Source organism: Tursiops truncatus, chromosome 18 (assembly GCF_011762595.2).
Source record: "Tursiops truncatus isolate mTurTru1 chromosome 18, mTurTru1.mat.Y, whole genome shotgun sequence".
NCBI lineage: Eukaryota > Metazoa > Chordata > Mammalia > Artiodactyla > Delphinidae > Tursiops > Tursiops truncatus.
Window position 1 is genome coordinate 66,708,413 of NC_047051.1, and position 20,826 is coordinate 66,729,238.

At 40.9% G+C, this 20,826-nt stretch overlaps 1 protein-coding gene across 32 annotated transcripts in view; it reads right to left on the reverse strand.

Moving 5' to 3' along the window:
- The window catches only part of DOCK9 (dedicator of cytokinesis 9), a 326,031-nt gene that overhangs the window by 171,676 nt on the left and 133,529 nt on the right, over positions 1-20,826 (reverse strand). For 2 of the 32 annotated variants that reach the window (XM_019920844.3, XM_019920840.3), the window contains exon 1: positions 4,167-4,501. The exons of 25 other annotated variants lie outside the window; for them this stretch is intronic. In XM_019920844.3, the coding sequence (XP_019776403.1) occupies positions 4,167-4,292 (126 nt within the window). In that variant the 5' untranslated portion in view covers positions 4,293-4,501. Of the gene's footprint in view, positions 1-4,166; positions 4,505-20,826 lie in introns of those variants that run through there. 5 more of the 32 variants (XM_033843513.2, XM_033843509.2, XM_033843511.2 and 2 more) reach the window with 4 other exon arrangements.

Genomic DNA, 20,826 nt, shown 5'->3' on the forward strand with positions numbered 1-20,826 from the left:
TTCATGTGAACAGAGGTCCCTATGCCTTCAGTAAAGCAAGGCTAGGCCTGCTTTAGGTGCTAAAAAATAGAATGTGTCCTTGCTGGAGCTGATGATGATTTAGGTGTTTTCTGCCTAAGTGGAAAAGGATGGGTGAGATTAACACTCACTGTGCCTAAAAACTACCACGTGAAAAGCATTTCTGAGGAAGGAAGCCCCTCATTCCCCAGACCTTGCTGCCTGAGGAGAGGGAGCGTGTATCTCACTTACCCCTGTATCCACAATGCACTACTCAGTATGTTTGCCAAACCTCAGTACTTATAAATGTGGCTGAATGAACAAACAAACAAATGAAGGGGAAAACCAAAGAGCATAGTGAAGGCTTATGGCTCTGAATCAGTAAAATGTCCTGTTGTTTGTCACCTGGGAATATGTCATCACACAGAGCTTGAAGGAACTTCCTTCCTTTACCACTCAATATTAAAAAAAAAAAGAAACTACATATTAAGTATCGTCAACATAATATAATTATTTCTAAAGACTTCTATAGAGATGCAGAAAAACTTTAGAAGAGCTTTATAAGTATAATTTAATTAACTCAATCACAGTCCTCTGAAGTCTTATAGGATATTGACAACAACATGATCATTACCCATAAGCTTAGCCTTCAGGGTTTGTACCTTAATTCGTTTCTGCTATTTCTAGAGTAAATAGAACTTAAGGGAGAAAAGGTTTCTCCAGGTAACGCACTGACTTGTCCAACCAGCAGCCCAGTCTCCTACTCCTTTCTACACTGGTACACATGCTCCTTTCTCATGTGGTCATTTAGCTAATCATTTGTTCTTTAAAATGTTAAAATAAGAACTCAGATTCAGTGTTTAACACTTGAAGATTCCAGAAAATTATAAAAAATTGGGAATCCCCTGGCAGTCCAGTGGTTAGGACTCTGCACTTCCACCGCAGGGGGGCACTGGTTCAATACCGGGCCACGTGGTGAGGCCAATAAATAAAGTTCTGATTGCTGTTTTTTAAAAAAGAAAAAAATCAAAAATAGAAAAGGTGTTTCTGAAAAGATACTTCTTTAAAAATACCTAAGGAGCATACCTAACACGTGAAAACGCAGCTCTCTCCATCTTCACATCTTACAACCTTCAAAATTCGCAAAATAAGACCTGTGCTGCAGTCCTCACCCGCCTCTTGAAAGTAACCCAATGCAAAGGCAACACACAGGACATATACCCCAGCCACTTCTGACTCTCTGAGGCCACACCCTTTTCCTCTAAATTGTTGAGCTGTAACAATTACAATAAATTATTTCCAGGAATTACGTTAGAGTTTGGGGGGCAAAAATAGGTATTCAAATTCAGTGGGGTAACTAACTTGTAGACACCAAGAATATCCTGATTGTTCCCCTATTAGTCATTCACAACCCACAAAGTCATTTTTCTATAGGGTTGGCAGTGAGCCTGGAGAGGAATGGGGAAAATTCACCATGTACTTCCTCCTGTTTATTGTCACAGTGAAGGGACATGACCTACCTGCATAGGTGCCTGTAAGTTGAACCTTGCAGCCTCTGAAAATCTGTAATGTCCAAACATATACTTCTCTTAGAAACATTGACTTTACCTAGCATGGAACAAGTAGCCACTGCTAAGGGAAACTTAACTGTTGCCCTGGCAGAGGGGAAAGAAACACTGACTTCTGATAGAGGTTTTACAGAAAAAGCACTTCTGTCCAGCATAAGTGCTTTCAGATACGTTTACTAGTACATTCACTGTTAGTCACTCACAGCCCACAAAGCCATTTCTCAATGATTATACATTGCACTAATGGCAAAGAATTGGAAACAAATGGAATCAAATTATGGTACAGCCATTAAAAAGGATGGCATAAATCTATACGTGGTGACAAAGAAACATATTCTTGATATGTTCTGGGAGAAAATTAATGCATAAATTTATAGTACTATGCATTTTCCAAACACACACAATAAGTTATATTTTTATGTGCACAGGAGAAAGTTTTACACCAAATAATAAATGGCGGGCACTTTTGGAAATTAAAGGTAAGGGCACTTTACATTTCCCTATTTTACACTATTCATATTTCTAATTATATGCATTAATTACTTTTTTGCTTTCTAAACTATGTAATATTTTCCCCAAGGAGTGATTGTGTACGTAACTAAAACCAGCCAAAACTTGATTTCAAAGTAAGTTACTTACATGTAAACATTACAGACTTGGGGATTCTCAACAGGCACACGGGCTACTAACATAATAGTAACGAACAGCACTGCAACACACAGATCTCATGGCTGTGCTGGCATACTTTTAAAAAATCATCTTGGAGAAAAGCTGTATTCCGAGCAGTGTGCTGAATTCTCATTTGTTGTGGGCAGTGAGAATCACAGGTAAGGAGATCTGCCCTGGGCAGAGGCTCTGCTTAAATATCCTTGCTTCTCTTATCTGGTAGTAGCTCTTTTTATCTTGCTTAGTTACCCCAATGGAATAAGAGAAACACCATCAGATAAGAAAAAGCTTCTTGTTGTATCACTGTTGCCTTCCCCTCTCCCTCACACCTCTCTCTGCAGGTGAACGGGCCAGAGCCCTCCATGCTGCCAGAAGCTTCTGGGTCCCCACAAGCACTCCCACCAGGTGCAGCTGCAGCCAGCACAGCCTTATCCATTACAGTGGAAAACGTACTCCCCGTGGAACTGCCTGGAGTGAGATTTGACCTAAACAAATAACTGGGACATAAGCGGCTGATTTTTTGAGCACAAGAAAGAGAAGCAAGTTTTTTAAAAGTCACTTGGGTGGTTAAAAAAAAAAAAATCACAGAGCATCTTTCTACAGTGTATTTAATCCTCTGGACAAATATTTCTACACATCTGGAGAATCACTGACAAAAGATTTTTAAGAATATTCACAAGGGAACCCAAACCACACAACTTCCTCCAAGAAATCATAAGCGACATCAGCTGGGAGCTTTAACCGGTTAAATCTATTACTGCATGGAAGCTGCTCAAGCTTCTCAATGGATAAATGAACTATTGTGCTAGCAGAAAGGAATCCAAGATAACGAATAACATCTCTAAACAATGCTGGGAGCGGGGAGGGGGGCCTAAATCTCTCAGATGAAAACCTACAGTGAAAAAGCCCATCACACTTTACTGACTTTCTCAGTTCGTGGTTAGCAACATAATCTTGAAGGCAATACAATATAAGGCAGTCTCACAGGTCAAAGGCAATTTAATTCAAATCAAATCCATTACAGAGAAGTTTAAGTTCAGATTCTTAAAGACATTAATTGAAAATTAGGTTCATTAACCAAACACTTTATAACAGCAAATGAACCTCCGTGTCAAAAAAAAAATCACTATATAAAATTGCTAAGTACAAGTTTAACAATCCCTTTAACAGATCATTTGAAAGGCTCAATTGTCCCCACCACAGGGCATGTTGGTGGTTTTTTGCAGTTTGCTTAAAAAATTATGTGCCTTTATTGTACTAAAGAAATTCCGAGAGAGAAGCACAACCTACTCACTGATGATAACAACAAAACCATTTTTCACATTCCTCCCTTACAAAGTCTACCGAAGCACTTGAATTTAACCAAACTGCTCTGAGTTTAACTAATGTTAAAAATAGAAACTTTTCTATTAACTGGTTCAAAGCTTAGGTTATTTCTTACTTTGCTCAATTCAAGGCAAACCTGTTAAAATGAGTGAGAATACATGTAACTAACTTCAGCAGTTATGTTCCTTAACACTCCCCCCATGTCATCATCATAATTTTCACAATCACATAAACACATAATGTAAATATGTTTTAATTTTGCAAAAGACGTTTTTCAATCCTATAAAAGGCAATTACAATGTGCCTCTTGGGTTTACGTTTGACAACAGTGCAGCTAGGTGAGACATGAACAATACATAGTTGTTCTATACAAAGGAGCCTCCTGGAAACCACATTCACCCACGACACGTCAACATATCTTTCCTCCCAAAGAAGAATCAAAGTGGAACTGAAGTCAATCTACAGGAGGAAACAGAGAAGAGAGTTCACCAGAAACAGGCAAGGCAAGTTTAAAATCAAACCAGAGAGCCAGAGGCCCCGAGCATGCACACGCAATAAAAGCACTGCGTGGAGAAGACAGCAGAAGCCCCGTGGATGGGGCCCTCTTACCAGCACTGGCCCTGGGCTCTCTGCTTCCACTTCTCCCTGGGCTGCATCCTTGCACTGCAGGGGGGACTCGATCACCAGCTCCTTTTTGACATTTCTACTACTTGTCCTGAATTTATCAGCCTGCATCCTCGGCTGAAAACACAAGTCAGAAAGTCTGGCAACTGGGACAGCTGCGAGTCCTTGGCTGTGCAAGGCACCAGCATGCCAGGGGCCTGAGGACAGAAAGGAAGCTGACCTCCCAGGCACAAGTGGTCAGCCCTGCCGGCTGGGTCTGCAGAGCCCGCTAGGGTGGGAGGGCCAGCCTCCAGGGGTGTTACTACTGCTCGGAAAATGGGAGGTTCCCACTCATCGGCCAAAGGAAAACAAACCCCAAACTGCACAATGCACAGTGCACTGCCTCTTCGATAAAGGCCGGCCTCATCGTGCCTGCTCCATGCAGCGTGGGCCACATCGACCCGAATCAGAATAGTGCTGTGTTGAAAAGAAAACCAGTCACAGTTAGACTCCTTCGTAATTACTTCAAATCCGGAGCTGAAGAGAAGCTAGGTCATCTGGCTGTTCTAAAACTCTTAGTTTTCGGATGCTTTCCTTCGTGTTATGGCTCAACACCAAATGCCTGGCTGATGATCAAAGCAGGGAGGTGCAAACACCAAGGGGTTCCTGTAGCCGGCACCTCATGCGTGCAGATGTAAGTGAAGAGTTTCTCCCTGCACGACAGCCCGCGGCACGCAAACTTAATTTACCCACTATTTTATAGTAGATAAAAGAGGAGGTCATCACACATTTTCACAAGATACCACATGTCACAGTAAATTAAACAAAATACTACTTTAAATCCATCAATATGTATGTGAGTACCAATTTTAATAAGTCTGGTACTAGGTACTGAGAGGATCACAGTAAAAATATAAGGCAGAGTAGAGTGTCTCTCCCTTCCGGGAGTGTCAGAGCAAGTTGAGAAGGCAAGATTAATAGACATCATAAATAACAGATTCATACAATTAATAGAGATTTACACAAAAGCACAGGAAAGTAGATGGGTCACCATCCCATGGTTCAATGGTGATAGCACTTAAAATGTGTTTTCCCAAAAGCCTGCTATTTTAATCATTTCTTCAAATTACTAGTGAAGTAACTTTTAAATCATCTCAGGAAAAACCAAAACAAAAGTGTTAAGGGATTTATTAATAAACTACATGGAAAATGCACATTAAGATGGGATTAAATATTAATCTGTACTTCCTGGGATGCTGCAGATTTTCTCCCAATTAGTTATTCTTCTTGTTTCACTGAGACTGGGGAGAATTTAGCAAGAGTAATAATAGAAGTAGAAGTAAACAATGGAACGAGGTATCACTTAACAACAAGAGGTGCCACAAGGTATACAGGTGTATCTATCCAGGAAAATACAGAAACTATCACTAAGGTATAGGTACAAGTCTCTTCCTCTCCCGGTCAAGTGACTGAGGCTGAGAGGGCTCCGAGGGGGCACTGGGGGAGCCAAGATGGCGCCCTATGTCCACACGTTCTTCTTCCCACCAGGGCCCGCCGAGGTCACCCCAGTCTCTGTCACTCAAACATCAGGAATCTTTCTGAGTGTGGATACTATTGGGTAATGAGTCACAAGGGTTCTACGAGTCCATTAAAAAAAATCAGTAGTTTCTATAATATTTTTTTAAACTACCCAATTTCTCAACCTTGGGTAATCTTTCAGGGTAATATAAACTCACCAAGTCTGTGTTCCAAAATAATACAATCTATGGATTTTTAAAATCTATCTTTGGGGAGGGGACTTCCCTGGCAGTCCAGTGATTCAGACTCCATGCTTCCACTGCAGGGAGCACAGGTTCGATCCCTGGGCTGGGAACTAAGATCCCACATGCAGCACAGTATATCCAAAACAACCAAACAAAAAAACCCACAACAACAAAATTAAAAAGAGAAAACAAAAAAATTGTTTTTAAATCTATCTTTCAAAAGTTACAAGAGGATAGAAAAAAAACCCAAAGAGCCTGTAACATAAATATAGATTTGAAATAAGTTAAATCAAAACTTAGAAATGTTCTATAAATCAGAGGAGGCAAGCCATAAGCACTAAACAGACAAACTGAGCCCTAGTAAAGCACAACACAACCAACAGTTGGAAAACCTTTTCAAAATGGCTCGAGAAGTTCTAAAAAGCCCAATTCTTCCTCAAATCCCCATCATCATTAAGCCAGCAGAAGTTCTAGACTTTAAGGAGAGAACTGCTCTCCTATTTATTGGGTCAAAATACTCTGACATTCTGTAAGTAATGAGAAGAAATTTAAAAGGTTATTTATTTTATGAACACTGTAAGTGCTCACTGTGTCCCAAACCCTGCAGAGGTAATGTATTTAATCTTTATAACAACCCTATGAAGTAGGTAACATGATTATTCCCATTTTACAGATGAGGAAACTGATGGGCAGAGAGGTTACGTATGTGCAGAAGGTCACACACTGCATTGGCAGTATGGATGCAGTGTACACACTCTTCACCATGATGCTATGGTGAACCAGTTTTCTATTCCAACGATGCCAACAGCTAAAAAGCACAAATAGGTAAAAGCTACTGATCAACGATTAAAGATAAAGGCAGCATCTGGGTTTAATCCAATCAAGGTAATTTCCGTGAAGAGGTAAAACTGTAAAAATGGCATAGCACAGTGCCTAATACATATGTAGGTATTTATTTAATGGTAATTACTATTGCTGCTGTTGCTATTCCAATCTGAAGAAATTAACCTTAGTCTTAAATTCAGGACTTTGGCTGTGTGATCTAAAATGACAACTCCGCCTACTGTGTTGCTACAACACATCACAAAGCGCTTAGGCAATTTAAAATCCACTGCTCTTCCCTCTTTGAGGCTTGATTGTGACAACAGCATTCAAACAGTTGTCTTGATCCCCCTGTGTGCATGCCATGAGCATCTTCTTCTTTAAGTTCTTCTATACTTTTCAAAACTTTAGCCATGAATTTACATTTCTTTTGTAATCAAGGAAAAAACTCTGAATTGGCTCTGAGCTTCCAGGTAGCCAAGACAGAAAGGCAAACATAATCAGTTCCATAATTCATATCAAAACAAAAAAACATACCAAGCTGTAAGGCAAGTAAATTTTTTGAAGTTTCTCACACAGAGAGTTACAGAAAAGAGAACTGATGAATGTCTAGACAAGGTTCTCAACATGTTTATAGGAAATGCAGCAGCAAAATTCACACAGCTTTCTCACCACCACCTCAGAGCATTATACCGAAATCCCAGATAAAGGAAAGCAGTTGTGAGAGCAAGACATTGGTCTAGCCTGTCACCTTCGAGTGGGTCCACTTTTTAAGAAAGAAGGAAATTCTCAGGACCTAGAGGAATGGAGATACTACTGTCACCAATCCTGCCACCTAACTTCTCAGGCAATGTAAGGGGCCCTTGTTCGATTCTGCTCATTGAAGACAGACCAACACTTTAGAAGTCTGCCTGTCAAGGGGAGTCACACAGTACAGAATTTAGCATCCGAACCTAAACCAACAAGTAGGATGTGGTTTCTCTAAGGGATTCATGAGATCGATGTCTGAGGACATGAGAATGACACCTGGTCACAGCAGCCACAAGAGGAAATGCCATCTTAGAAGGACAGGAAGTATGTGGTCAAGTTCTACTTTACAACATTTCAAAGAACAAGGCATAGGCTGGACCTCTGGATTCAAATCCACAAACATTCACCAAGCTCCTAACTCTAGCGACCTCAAGTTCTTTCACACACTAACCACTTTAACTCTTAAAATAACAAATACGTCTATCAACAATGCATTAAGAGTATAGAGTTTTACTGTTAAAACAGAATGGAGTAAAAACCATGGGAAAGTAGGAACATTTCAGAGACAAGATGAAATGGATGTTTCTGTATATGGGTTTCAGCTCTCAGATTTTGATATACATACAAATTATTATACAGGTTGGGTACAAAAAAAACATGAAGACTTTACAGGAAATTTAAGGAATTTTCCAAGGGTAATTTTTTACTATAAGGAAGGCTAACTTTAGACTCCAAAGCCCCCATCTTCCTCCTCCCACCGTAAGATGAAGTTCCATCACATTCTGAAAAGCAAGAAGTTGAATAAAGGACCCTTTCCCCCAGAGGACATCTCAAGACCCTGTTTACATGCCACCTTCCCTCTGAAACTCCCTGGATCCTCCTGGCCAGACTGAATTAGCTCCTCTTCTGATGCCATCTGGGCATTAGTTTCATTTACCTCCAATCTTGGAGCTTTTCACAGTCTACCTTTTACTAAGTTTGTATGTGCCGCACTCTTCAGTGAGACTGTAAATTCATGGGGGCGGGGACTGTATCTTAACCACCTCTGAGTCCCCAGTGTCTGAGGTACTGCAAGCATTCAAAACATACTGGCTGAACTGAACTCTTATGGCAGATTTATGTCACCGTTATCTTTAGCCCTAAAGTGCAATTTGGTGGTTGTAAAGTTATGCAAATATTTTCATTTGTTAATGACCCAAATTAAGGCAGAAGCATTCAACTGTTCATAAACTGAAACCCAACGGATCATTTACTAATAATTAAAATGTTCCTTTCTCCCAGCTAAGAAAATGTTATTCTGCAAAACTTGCTAGACATTTTTAAAGATAAAGGTATCCTTGGAAACAGTGTAAGTGAACCTTTAAGAAGTACAAATAAACTTGTTTTTAGCAATGAATTATATAAAAATTCAAAATGCATTTTGCTGTACTAGTAACTATATAAAGAATGACTGTGCAAGGAATAAATGTCAATTAACTCAACAGAATTTTTTTACTCTCCTATTAGAGGTTCTTGGCATATCAGGAGGATATTTAAAATATAACAATTAACTTTAAAGGCATATATATATATATATATATATATATGCCTTTAAAGTATATGTAAAGTATATTTGAATAAATAAAGTGTACTCTACTTTGAAGTAGATAAATACATATTAGATATACTCCAAAGTAATCATTCCTTTTCTCTCTTGTGGGAAAATGTGAAACAGTAAGAAAAAATTATTAAGAAAAATTGCAAAAAGGAGCAAATGACTGAAGATTTTCCACAGTGTATGGGTCAGCTTGCTAGCCAGAGAAAAGAAAAGGTGTTGGGAATATGATCTGTCCCTCTGAGAAAACAAAAATATGGTACACAGAAGTAGCAGAACAGAGTACAGGACAAGATTGGAGGCAATGGGTGCAGGGAGCAAAGTGCTAAATAGTCAGTAACAGTACAGGAGGGATATGGTGACAAAAATGCAGGACAGATGTGGGGACAGGTAGAGGTGGGAGGGGAGAGGAGAGAGGGTTTCTATACCAGACCCTTGGGGCCTCTTAGAAGAGTTAATATCAAAAGTACATTCTGATATAAAGTCTGATGCTCACCTCAGTGACTTCTGTCATTAGAGATTTAATCAGATAATCACAGAAACGAGATACACATCATCATCTAGCCTAGTGTTTCTTAGCCTGGAATCCAATGCTGAACTTGGGAGGAAAGTAGTCCACGAACCCTCTAAAATTACATCCAAAATTTTGTGTTCCTGTAATTTCTGAGGAGAGAAGCCCCTAGAGTTTACCTAGTTCTTAGAGAAGGGACCAAGGGAAGACCCTCCACTTACAGAATAAGATAACGGGTCCAGAGGGACCAGCCAGAGTCAACCAAAGGTTTAAGATACAAAGCTCTTCACTTTAGCAGGTTCAAATTCAATTTAAGTAGAGATAAAGCAATTTAAATGGTTTAAGTGGTTAAATAAACAGACCATTAGATGGCAATCAGCAGTGTCAACACCTGCAGTCTTACTCATTTGCTGATTGACGGCCAAGTCAGCAAATGAGTCATCAGATGAAGCCTAATGCCCAGGGGACACCCAAAGGCCAACACAGTAAACCTCCAAACAGAGCAAATAATAGAAGCAATAAAAGTTATGCTTTTTGAGAACTTTTAATGACATTGAGGAAATGCCCACAATTATACACATATACAAGACTGAAAACAACAGCAACGACAAAATGTGACTGCTGGTTACTTCTGGTATGTAACATTATTAGTGATTTTATTTTTCTCACTCTTGTTTTCCAGATTTTCTTCAAAAGCACTTATCACTTCTAGAGTTAGAAATAAACAAGTATGCTGTATTACAAGGTAATGGCATAGAGAAAGCTCACACTGAGGTTTCAGCCCCACTATACTGCTCAACAGCTGTGTGCTCTTAGAGAAGTCACTTCACCTCTCTGGGTCCCACACACTTTACCTGTAAAACAACAGAGAACTTAACACCAAAAGATCTTTCCAGCTCTACATGTCTATAATATTAACCGTTAAAACTTCCCCTATTGATGGCATTTGGGGAGAAATAAACCATCCAAATGGAATGTTAAACATTTCAAAATCATATTGCCCTACTACACACAGAAGAAAAACACAAAGACTAAAAGGTAGATATATGTCTAAACATGTCAGATCCTCATTTCCAACAGAGCTGGGGCAGAGCTGACAGGCTGGCAGAGGACAAGAACTATAGGATGTTCTATTGGTGAAGAAGCAGGAAGGGGAGGCCTGCTGCCCTCTCTCCCCAGGGGGGGTGAGCCCACAGGGCTGGGACAGTGGCGGACAGGCCCTAAAGAAGGCTCTGTTTTCAGATGAGGAAAGTAAGATGGGCAGAGTCCTCCCATTTCTACTGGCTGCTCTCTGGTACCGGCTGTGGGAATCTAGAACAGCGACTTCACCATCTGGGGGCCCAGTTCCCTCACCTGGAAAACAAGGATCAGAAAGTCCACCATTATTATCCTAGCTAGATATTGTTCACTCCCAAGACCCAGGTGGATAATGGACGTGTCCCACCACGTGGAGGAACGCTGCCTCCAACAGCTGTGAATGATCTAGAAGCTTCTCAGTAAAGACAGCCTTTCCCACCCGCAGCATCCCCTTTTCCTGCCTCCATTCTTGCACAGCCCCCATCACCATCTGGCACTCTATATTCTGTTTTCCTGATTTGTTTAGTGTCTGTCTAACTCCAATTTAAAAACAGAAGAAGCTCTGTGAAGACAGAGGTTTTTGTCTATCTTGTTTACTGTTCTATTCCCAGGTCCTAGAAGAGGGTAGGTGCTCAAAACACATTTATTGGATGAATCTACTAAAGGGTCGGGAACCCCTCAGTCTGGATATAGAGCTCTTACACTCTGCATACCCACAGTTTTTCTGTGAACTATTTATTTTAGTCACTATAATGATAATTCGCAGCCAGCAGTGTCAATGATTTGTTTCAGAGATGGAAATTTACAAAGCCAAGAAAAACATAATGTGCCTGGGATTCCTCTCAGGAAATGAAACTCCCGGCCTGAGCTACCAAAGCCGGGCCTGTTGCAGCCTCAACCTTGACTGGAGCATGTGTTATCTCCCCTCGGCAGCTTTGAGCCCTGGGAGGGGGGACGGCTATGTACTGTGTACACAGTAAGTAATCCATAAATGTTTGCTTATAGAAACAAAGGATGAAACTGCCTCACCTTGGTTTGATTTATCACAAACTCAAGCATCAAGGGAGTTCACACGAAGTTGAATTTTCTAACTTTCCTCACCACGTGACAAATACTGAGGTGAAGGGCCAGAGAATGCATGCTTGGTAAGAAAAAAATAATCAAAACCTTTTTTGAAAGCACTAAAGTTTTTCTTTCAAATGCCTTATTTGGTTATAAATGGAAGACAAATGTCCACTCTTCCACTTCTCCCCATATCCACCTCTCAAAACAACATAAGGAAAAACACGAATAACCACGCCCCAGGTTTACAGGTTTCATTAAAATATTTGTGTATGTTAATTTACTTAAAGCATGTTCCATCAGTGTTTATAAGGCGCAAAGCCGGGGGACCATCTTGATGCCTGCATCTCTAGACGACAGAGATGGGACAAGCAGGAAGAGGTCACAGGGCTCTGATTACTCCCAGGTATCACAGTTCATGGCCATCAGCTCCCTAACAAGGGGGAAGGAGAGAGAACGGGTCCAGCCAACACTGCACACCTACTTCTGCAAAAAGGAAAACACTCCCAGGCTGCAAGGGGCAAACCCACCATGAGGAAACTTCGCAAAGGGGGTGTGGAGTCTCCTCCAGAAGATCTGGCCAAATGTAGCCTGCATTTAGAAGACAATGATCATTTACAATCATACCGGTTCCCTAACAATAATTGGGAAGTCCCCTCTTTTAAAAAGCAGTAGATTATGTCCCTTCCATAAGATAAACTCATCAGCAGCCAGGATGATGTGTCCTTCTCATCCTGCTGCCTAAATGAGGGCCCTCCCTCCAAGCTCATTGTGACTGGTTTCCTTTGTGAAATTAAGAGACTGACAAGGAATAGAAAATAAAGCCGACAGTTTTAGGGGGCTCAAATGTTATTCCTGGACAATACATCCTGACAAGTCAAAGCTTCCCCCCCGAGTGCTTGTAAAAATACATAACTAAACTAAATGAATTTTTCATAGATAAGCTACAAATAAAGGTGACCAGAGGTGGAGATAGAAACAAGGCAGGTGGGGAGGGCAAATGTCAAAGGAAGGCAGGCCATCAGAGCTTCTCTTCACTGCCAAATCAACACACACACATCACACAACTCAGAAACCAACAGTGGTGGTGGTGGTGATGGAGCTGCAGCATCTCTGGTCCTGTACTGAAGGTTGAACAGTCCAGTGTTACTTCTGTCACATTTCTAAAGTATTACACATGCAACACAATGGACTTCAGCGTTCCCCTCCCACACAAGGGAAAAAACTCTTCTTCCAGGAAAAACATAGTTAAAAGAGAGAGGTGGAAAAAAAAAAAAAGAGAGCAAGAGAGAGACATGTTTAATCAAGCTCTGAAAAGTGCAACACCAGGGGCCTTTCCACAAAAGGGGACCAGGTCTTCAAGTCCCTCTGTCGATTCGAAAATAGCAGGTTAAATAAATACGAAATAAATGAGTCTTCCAAAGTTGTATGAAGCATTCAGGAACCTTCCAGGCATACACTTCAATTTATGCTTTGCCAAGACCTAAATCTAGAAGTCAATAATTATTTATTTATTTAGGTAACTGTCACACAGGAATTTCAACACAGAAGGGGAGCGAAAAGGGAAGAGAATGAGTGGCTTGGGGTCTGGCAGAGATGGGCAAGGAAACCATTCCCAAGTCCCTACTATGTGCTAGGCTTTCAACATACATACTCATTTAATTCATTTCAATTTAACCGTTACAATAATTACACTATATGGAGGTATTTTTGTTTATAGAAACTGGTGTTCTTATAAATTAACTAACATACCCTAAGTTGACATAGTTGCTGTGCTTTGGAGCTATGCTTCAAAATTAATTTTAAACCTAGTAATTAAGTAGGTCGGAATATTTTATGTTTTTTTTTAAATAAATTTATTTATTTATTTTTGGCTGCGTTGGGTCTTCATTGCTGCGCACAGGGTTTCTCTAGTTGCGGTGAGCAGGGGCTTCTTTTCGTTGTGGTGCACAGGCTTCTCATTGTGGTGGCTTCTCTTGTTTCACAGCTCAGGCTCTAAGCATGTGGCTTCAGTAGTTGTGGCACGTGGGCTCAGTAGTTGTGGCTCGTGGGCTCTAGAGCACAGGCTCAGTAGATGTGGCGCCTGGGCTTAGTTGCTCTGTGGCATGTGAGATCTTCCCAGACCAGGGCTCGAACCCGTGTCCCCTGCACTGGCAGGCGGATTCTCAACCACTGCGCCACCAGGGAAGCCCCTAAGTTTTATTTCAAACATAATTTTACCTCCCTTTCAAATATGTATCTCCTTAAGGGAGCCACGGAAAATACTGGAGAGTTTTCTGAGGCCTGAAAATATTAGAATGGAAGATAACAGGAAGTGAAAACTGAAATGCTATGTTAACAGCAGTTGTGTCTGAAATATGGAACAAAGGCTTTCATCTTCCCTACTTTCTACTTATCTATACTTTTTAGACTTTCTTTAATAAGCATGAATTACTTTAAACTAAGCACATTATTTAAACCTTCTAAAGCCATTTATTACCATTTGGGAAACTTTTTAAATTATGTCTAAAAAGTAGCTAATGCATATATAATACTTCCTCCATGGCCGGGACTGGGATAGGTTAAGTGAGGCACTCAACTGAGGAACAGAATTTAAGACAGCACTAAAAACTCAGTAATCAAGATACATAAAATTTAATGAAATACTAAATCAAAGTTAATACCCAAAAAAAGCCATGACAGACAAATCAAAACTTGAAATAAAGATAAGATCAGTACTACTGATTGTTTTTTCTTTTTGCCTTAGGCTCCAATACAGCTCTGCTCAGCATGGGCTTACTCTGTGCCTGGCACTATGATAAGCAGTATATTTAGTCCTCCACCAACCCTTATTTTACAGATGAGAAAACCAAGGCACGGAAGTTAGGGAATTAGTCCAAGGTCACAGAGGTGCTCTGCGGTAAAACAATTTTAAAAAGATTAATAAGAGGTCATTTTTACTTGCCTTGACCATAAAGATAAAATCAGCATCTATTTTTAAAACTGGTCTACAAGTGACCAGATCTTCAGATTATCATCCACAACTTGAAAGATTTAAAACTGAAGCTCAACATAAGTGCTTCTTCCTTAGAAGACTAGGTGAATACAGGGGCAATTTGGGCAAAGGACCAAAACCTCACTCTCTTGAAACCTTTTTTATTTTGTTGTTCACACATAGGTGAAACCTCCTAATAGTTCAAAGTAGGGAACAGACTAGATGGAAATAGGGGGAAGTAGGGAAGGTAGATGGAAATGTGAGGGCAAAGACTTTCCTTCCATTTTAATCCCCCAAAGGAAGGCAGGAAGGAAGAAACAAACAGTATAACCTGGAGATCCAGCTCCCAGGGCAGGACAGTCTCTCCATGTGCTAAGCCGTGCAACCCTTCAACCCACAGCCTGCCAGGCTGATGCAGCACACAGACCCACTGTGGTCCCCCCTGCCCTCCTCACCAACCCCATCCCAAGTCTTATGCACAAGGACTACTGACTGTTTTGCCTCCTCATGCGTCACCTTCATGCCTCCAGAAATGCTGTCTGTCAATCTGGAATGCTCCCCTACCACCTCCTGATCTTAACCTGTCAAATGCCTGCTCGCCTCTGTATTATACAGATCCAAGACCCCACCCAGAACTTCTGAATTGAAACCTTGAGCTGAGACCCAGGGATCTATAGTTTTCACAGCTCCGCAGGTGATAACTATGCTGCAGGCTTTCACCTAAGTCTGAGAATCACTGATCTTAATTCAATAACGTAAAAGGTATAGGAGGAACACCCACAATGTTTAAGCCCAGATCCAATACAAGGAAACATGTAGAGTATGGGGATGAGGCCAAAAACGTTTACTTATCCTCCAGGGGATGAACACACACCTTAGCCTAACTGAAACACCATGGCAGGTTTCCACTCATTAGTGACTGATCAATTCTATTTAGCTGCACTTTTTGGAAAAACACAACTTTGTGGGTGGGCTCTTCCACCAGAATCACCCTTCACCCACTTTCCTTGCTCCTTCTTCCCCGACCCCTGCCAAAATAAAATGCCTTTCAATTTCAATCCAATAAGAAAAGATCTACAGAGCAGGACAAGCTTCACACATCTCTCAAATTATTTTTGGTATGATCACATACTGAAACAGGCGCTTAGCAGTATACTTTCCTGAGAAGAATATAGAACAAAACCAACCCTAGGGTTTTGTTGCCTAGAATCCCTTCACAAACACCTTGTTTGCCAGCTGATTTACAAGCTCTTATCCAAGTTCGAATTTGTGACCATTATTGGTGGCTACCTAAAAGCAAGAAGCAATCTGTTTAGAGAAAGGCCACATGCATTTCTAAGGATTTCCTCTCTTCCTGCCATAAGAGGAGTAAGATGCCAAAGTGACATCCTCCATATGTATCCTCCACACTGCAATTAGCCCAGTAATGAAAAAAAATACCCCTAATCCAATATTACAGTCTAATGTACTATTTTCCTTTTAAATAGAATCTCAGGTGTGTACATTGGACTGATAAACATGAGCTTTCCTAGTTCCTGATTTAAAACTTAAAAAAACTTAAAACAAAAAATCTTAAACAAGTTTTGTTTAGCAGCATTTTTAAACTGAGACTATGTTAACACTTTCCCTAGCATGTCATTTTGAAATAACGGCAGCATATACTAAAATATGTGTTCATTCATTTGGGGGAAAACACAGGACTTCAGATTTATTGCAATAGAGTTAAATCAACTATAAGTGTCAGCAGACCCATCTCCCCGGAGCTGATGTGCCACCTCAAAGTCTCCACTTGTCTCAGGGACATATGCTCATCAAATGAGGACAACAAACCATCTGATGGTCAAGTTCTTTCAGCTCAAACTTTCTGCAATTAACTACTACGTATTAGCACCACAGCTAATTAGGCTTATTTTATTCTTCTACTGTGACACTAATTTTGTTATATCCTGTGCAAGCCAGCACTTATCACAAAAGAGAACTTGTTAGGAACTTTCATTAGAGTAGTTAAAAGAGCCAAGAGGAATGCTCTCCCATATTTACTCATTAATCCATTCATGATTTAGTGGATTCACACATTAAGTCTCCTGCCCACCTCAATCACTCACAAGCATTTCTTAACCACAGGGCACTGTGCAAGGACGGAGAGGTAAGGAACACACAGTCCAGCGGGGGAGTGAAGATGGGGGGATGCAAATGAGTAACGTACATACCACGTGTGGCAGCGACTGGCCAGAACAGTGCTGTCCACTGAAGTAGCCACTAGTCACACGGGGCTATTGAGCATTTGACATTTGGTTAGTCAAACGGAAATAAGTTCTAAGTGTAAATTTCAAAGGATTTGGATGAAAAAAGAAGAATGTAAAATATCTTATTCATAATTTTTTATTGCTTACATGCTGAATAATACTTTGAATATACTGGATTAAGTTAAATATATTATTATAAAATTAATTTCATCTGTTTCCTTTTAATTTTTTTAATACAGCTACTAGAAAATGTAAAATGACAGATATGGCTGGCATCGTATTGTTATTGGACAGAGCTGGGCTAGATGCTCCCCAGTACTGTTTCTTCTTCCTGGGTAGAAAGAAAGACCACCTTTTCCAATCTGCTTGGCAGTTAGGCTGAAACTATGTGATTGTATGCTGGCCAAGGAACATAAGAAAAATGAGGTAGCAAACTCTAGGTGCAGTTGTAAAACAAGGTGCACAACTGTCCCAGCTCTCTCTCTCTCTGTCTCTTTGATGGGCCCACTGAAAGCAGAGACTCCACAGGCAGCTCTGAGGAAGTCCTAGGTAAGGGAGAAGCCACAGATGTACGGAAACTAGATTCCTGAATCATCACGTGGAAGACCACTCAAGGTATACCCAATGAGATCTTGTCACAAGCTAGAAATAAACCTGGTGTTAACCTACTGTCACTTGGTTACAGCAGTTAGCCTACCCTGACTAATTAACAGGCTAAGAAAAAGTACCTCACGAGACAGATGACCACCTGCTCAAGAACTCTCAGGATAAGCTTCAGAGATGAGGCGCCACGCGAAAAGGTGACTAAACATGGTGGTTCTCAAACTCCATCATGTCAGAATTACTCAGAGAGCTTGTTAAGACGAAGACTGCTGGGTCCTCTTCCAATCCTCTCTAGGATGATCCAGCTAGGGAGGGAGGTCTGTGTGAGAGCGCTAGCCCTCTAAGGACACAGGGTCTCCCCCAAGACCCTCCTCTGAGCTGCTGTCAGTCTCCCTTCCCCCAATCCTCCAATGCAGGAGGCCTGGAGGGCCGGTGAGAATCTGTATCTCTAACACGCTCCCAGGTGTGCTGACGTTGCTCGTCTAGGCAGCACACAGCACACTTTGAAAACCAACGTCTTTAAAGAATAAGATTTGTCAAGCAGTGAACCGAACAAAAGGCATTCAGGGCAAAAGGAACTACTATCCAGAAAGGTTTGGAGGGTTGGAAGAGCACGGTGTGTTTGGCGAGCAGCAAGATTTTCAGTGAAGAAGCGTCACAGGTCCTGGGAAAGGAGTAAGGGGGAGAAAAAGCCAGAGAAATGCAGACTTGTATTCAGCAGTCAAGAGTTTGAATTCTGCCTGAGTCCTCAGTGAGAACCTTAAAGCAGAGCTTTCCTTTCCACAGCATAGGTAGCAATAAAAATAATTACTCTAAAGCCAATATGAATGTCTGCTAATACTTCAACTACCTGCAAAATTCCTGGGAAATGACAGGGGTAGAGTATGGTGATTTATTCATTATGGACAACTGTGAGACTCCAAAATTGTAATTCTTGGATGAACCACCCCTTTATTATAATCTTGTTATGTGACCTGAGAAACGATTTAACTGCCATGTAATTGCTGTGTTTGTGCTATAAGCAGAGTAACACCTGCCTTCAGTGTACTTTTACGGAAACTTTTGGGAAATTAGATATGGAAATTTTAAAAATTTGCTCCTAGGAAAAGATATATAATTCACATGCAAAGAGTGTCTATTATTTTAACCAGGTGCTACTCAACCTGGGGAGATACAAATGGCTAGCTGTCTTGGAGAGAAGCAACCAGAACTGACAAACACCACGGCAGAGGACAGATGGGCCTGTGCTGGGTTACGGAAGGCAGGGAGTATGAGGAACAGGACTTCACTAGGAGCCCCTTCCAGGGGCACAGATCTAAGCGCCCTACTTGCCACTACTCGGGACACACACACACACAACAGTTCCCAACTCACTCAATATTAGTGCCCTCTGAATAGGGCAGTGAGACAGATAACCTCTAAAATCACTGTTAACAATATTCTACGAAATCATAATCTAATTTATGACTATACCAAATTTCCAACCCTACCACAATTGTTTATTCACACAGGCAACATAGTTTTTAAAAATTAAATGGTGAAAATAGATTTCTAGGTGCAAGATGCTGAAACAGGCATGCTGTCTGTGCTGTATCCAAATGAACGCTGGGGAAAATAGTGTTTTTCTTTCTCTCAGTAGAAGGAGAAAGACTTCTATTTGAGCTAAACATATTCTTTGCTCAAATACAAATGGTCCCTTTGTGATCTAATGGTCCCTTAGTTATCATTTGAGGGAGGGGGGAAGTGATTTAAAATAGTTTGTTAAAAAACAGTTTATTAAATGTTTTCTCTCACAGTAGTTAGAATTAGATTAATAATACATGGAATTTGCTTATGTCAAAAATTCAAGGAGGGGCTTCCCTGGTGGCGCAGTGGTTAGGAGTCTGCCTGCCCATGCAGAGGACGCAGGTTCGTGCCCCAGTCCGGGAAGATCCCGCATGCCGCGGAGCGGCTGGGCCCGTGAGCCATGGCCGCTGAGCCTGCGCGTCCGGAGCCTGTGCTCCGCAACGGGAGAGGCCACAACAGTGAGGGGCCCGCGTACGGCAAAAAAAAAAAAAAAACAAATTCAAGGAGCAAACTGGTTTTACACTAAAGAGAAAAAAATTATATCCCTTTCAGCAATATAACCTTAATATAGTCAAGCTGCAATATGAGAAGATACCCTTTCGATATCCTTCACTCACACACAACTTTGTCAAAGAAATTTCGCATATATTATCAATTTCTTTTATCAGGGCACTGTCATAGGTTTCCAACATTTATTTTGCCAAGCAATAATACTAAAACACAAAACCCAAACAAACAAACTAAAAACAGATAACATTAATCACTACCATTGTTTCATATAGAAAGGTTATTAAAACATATACACACAAACATACTTGCCACCAGGAATGCCAATCTTACATTTTTTTCTTAAAAGCTTTTAAATCTTTAAGAGCTCACTACATTCCCTTATTTTTCTCACTTGCACACAGATCAGAAAGAGCTTTGTCATGGTTTGAGGACCAGCATTTGAGAACCTAGGAGGGAGGCAATCAAATGCTCACAGGAGTTGATGAGTGATCACCTAGCTCCCTGCAAAGGTGGGTTTGAGTTGGCTCTTAAGGTATAATTAAGGGAGCTTCCAGGTTGGTAAATATGTGGAGATTCAGGGAGAGTGGTGTGACTGGAGAGAGCATTGAAGCTCTTTCCCCATACCTCACCCTATGCATCCCTTCCATCTGGCTGGGCCTGAGATCAGATGCCAGAAAGGACCAAGCCAAATATTGCTGACACTACTCCTGCTTTTGGAATCTGACAAAAATATACAAGCCTGCAACCCTGAGTGGCCTCGCCCTGGGAGACTTTTTCATACAACATGATGATGGACTAGATAGTTATTAATGACTGAATGAGATTCTAGTAATGTGCCAGTATCTTTTGACCTTTATGATTGTTTTGCTGTAAGAGTTCCTTGTTTGAAGACCAGGGGGCGGACTGTGATACTGTGATTTATAATAAGAAATACATATTTGGTCTTTGTCCCATTTCTGGCACAGAGCTCCTAACAAAATAAGAAGAATAATTCAGAATTGGATTGGTGCTTCAAAGTTTAAAAAAAAAAAAAAGAACAACAATGAACTCGACTTCATTTACTTCAGAAAAGTCCAGAATGAAATGCCCACTGCAGAGGAAGGGCTGTCAGCATGAGTCTCAACAGAAGCTGGGATGTGCACACCACCTCCCCGGACAGAAATGCTGATGGAGACAGGCACCCTGTTC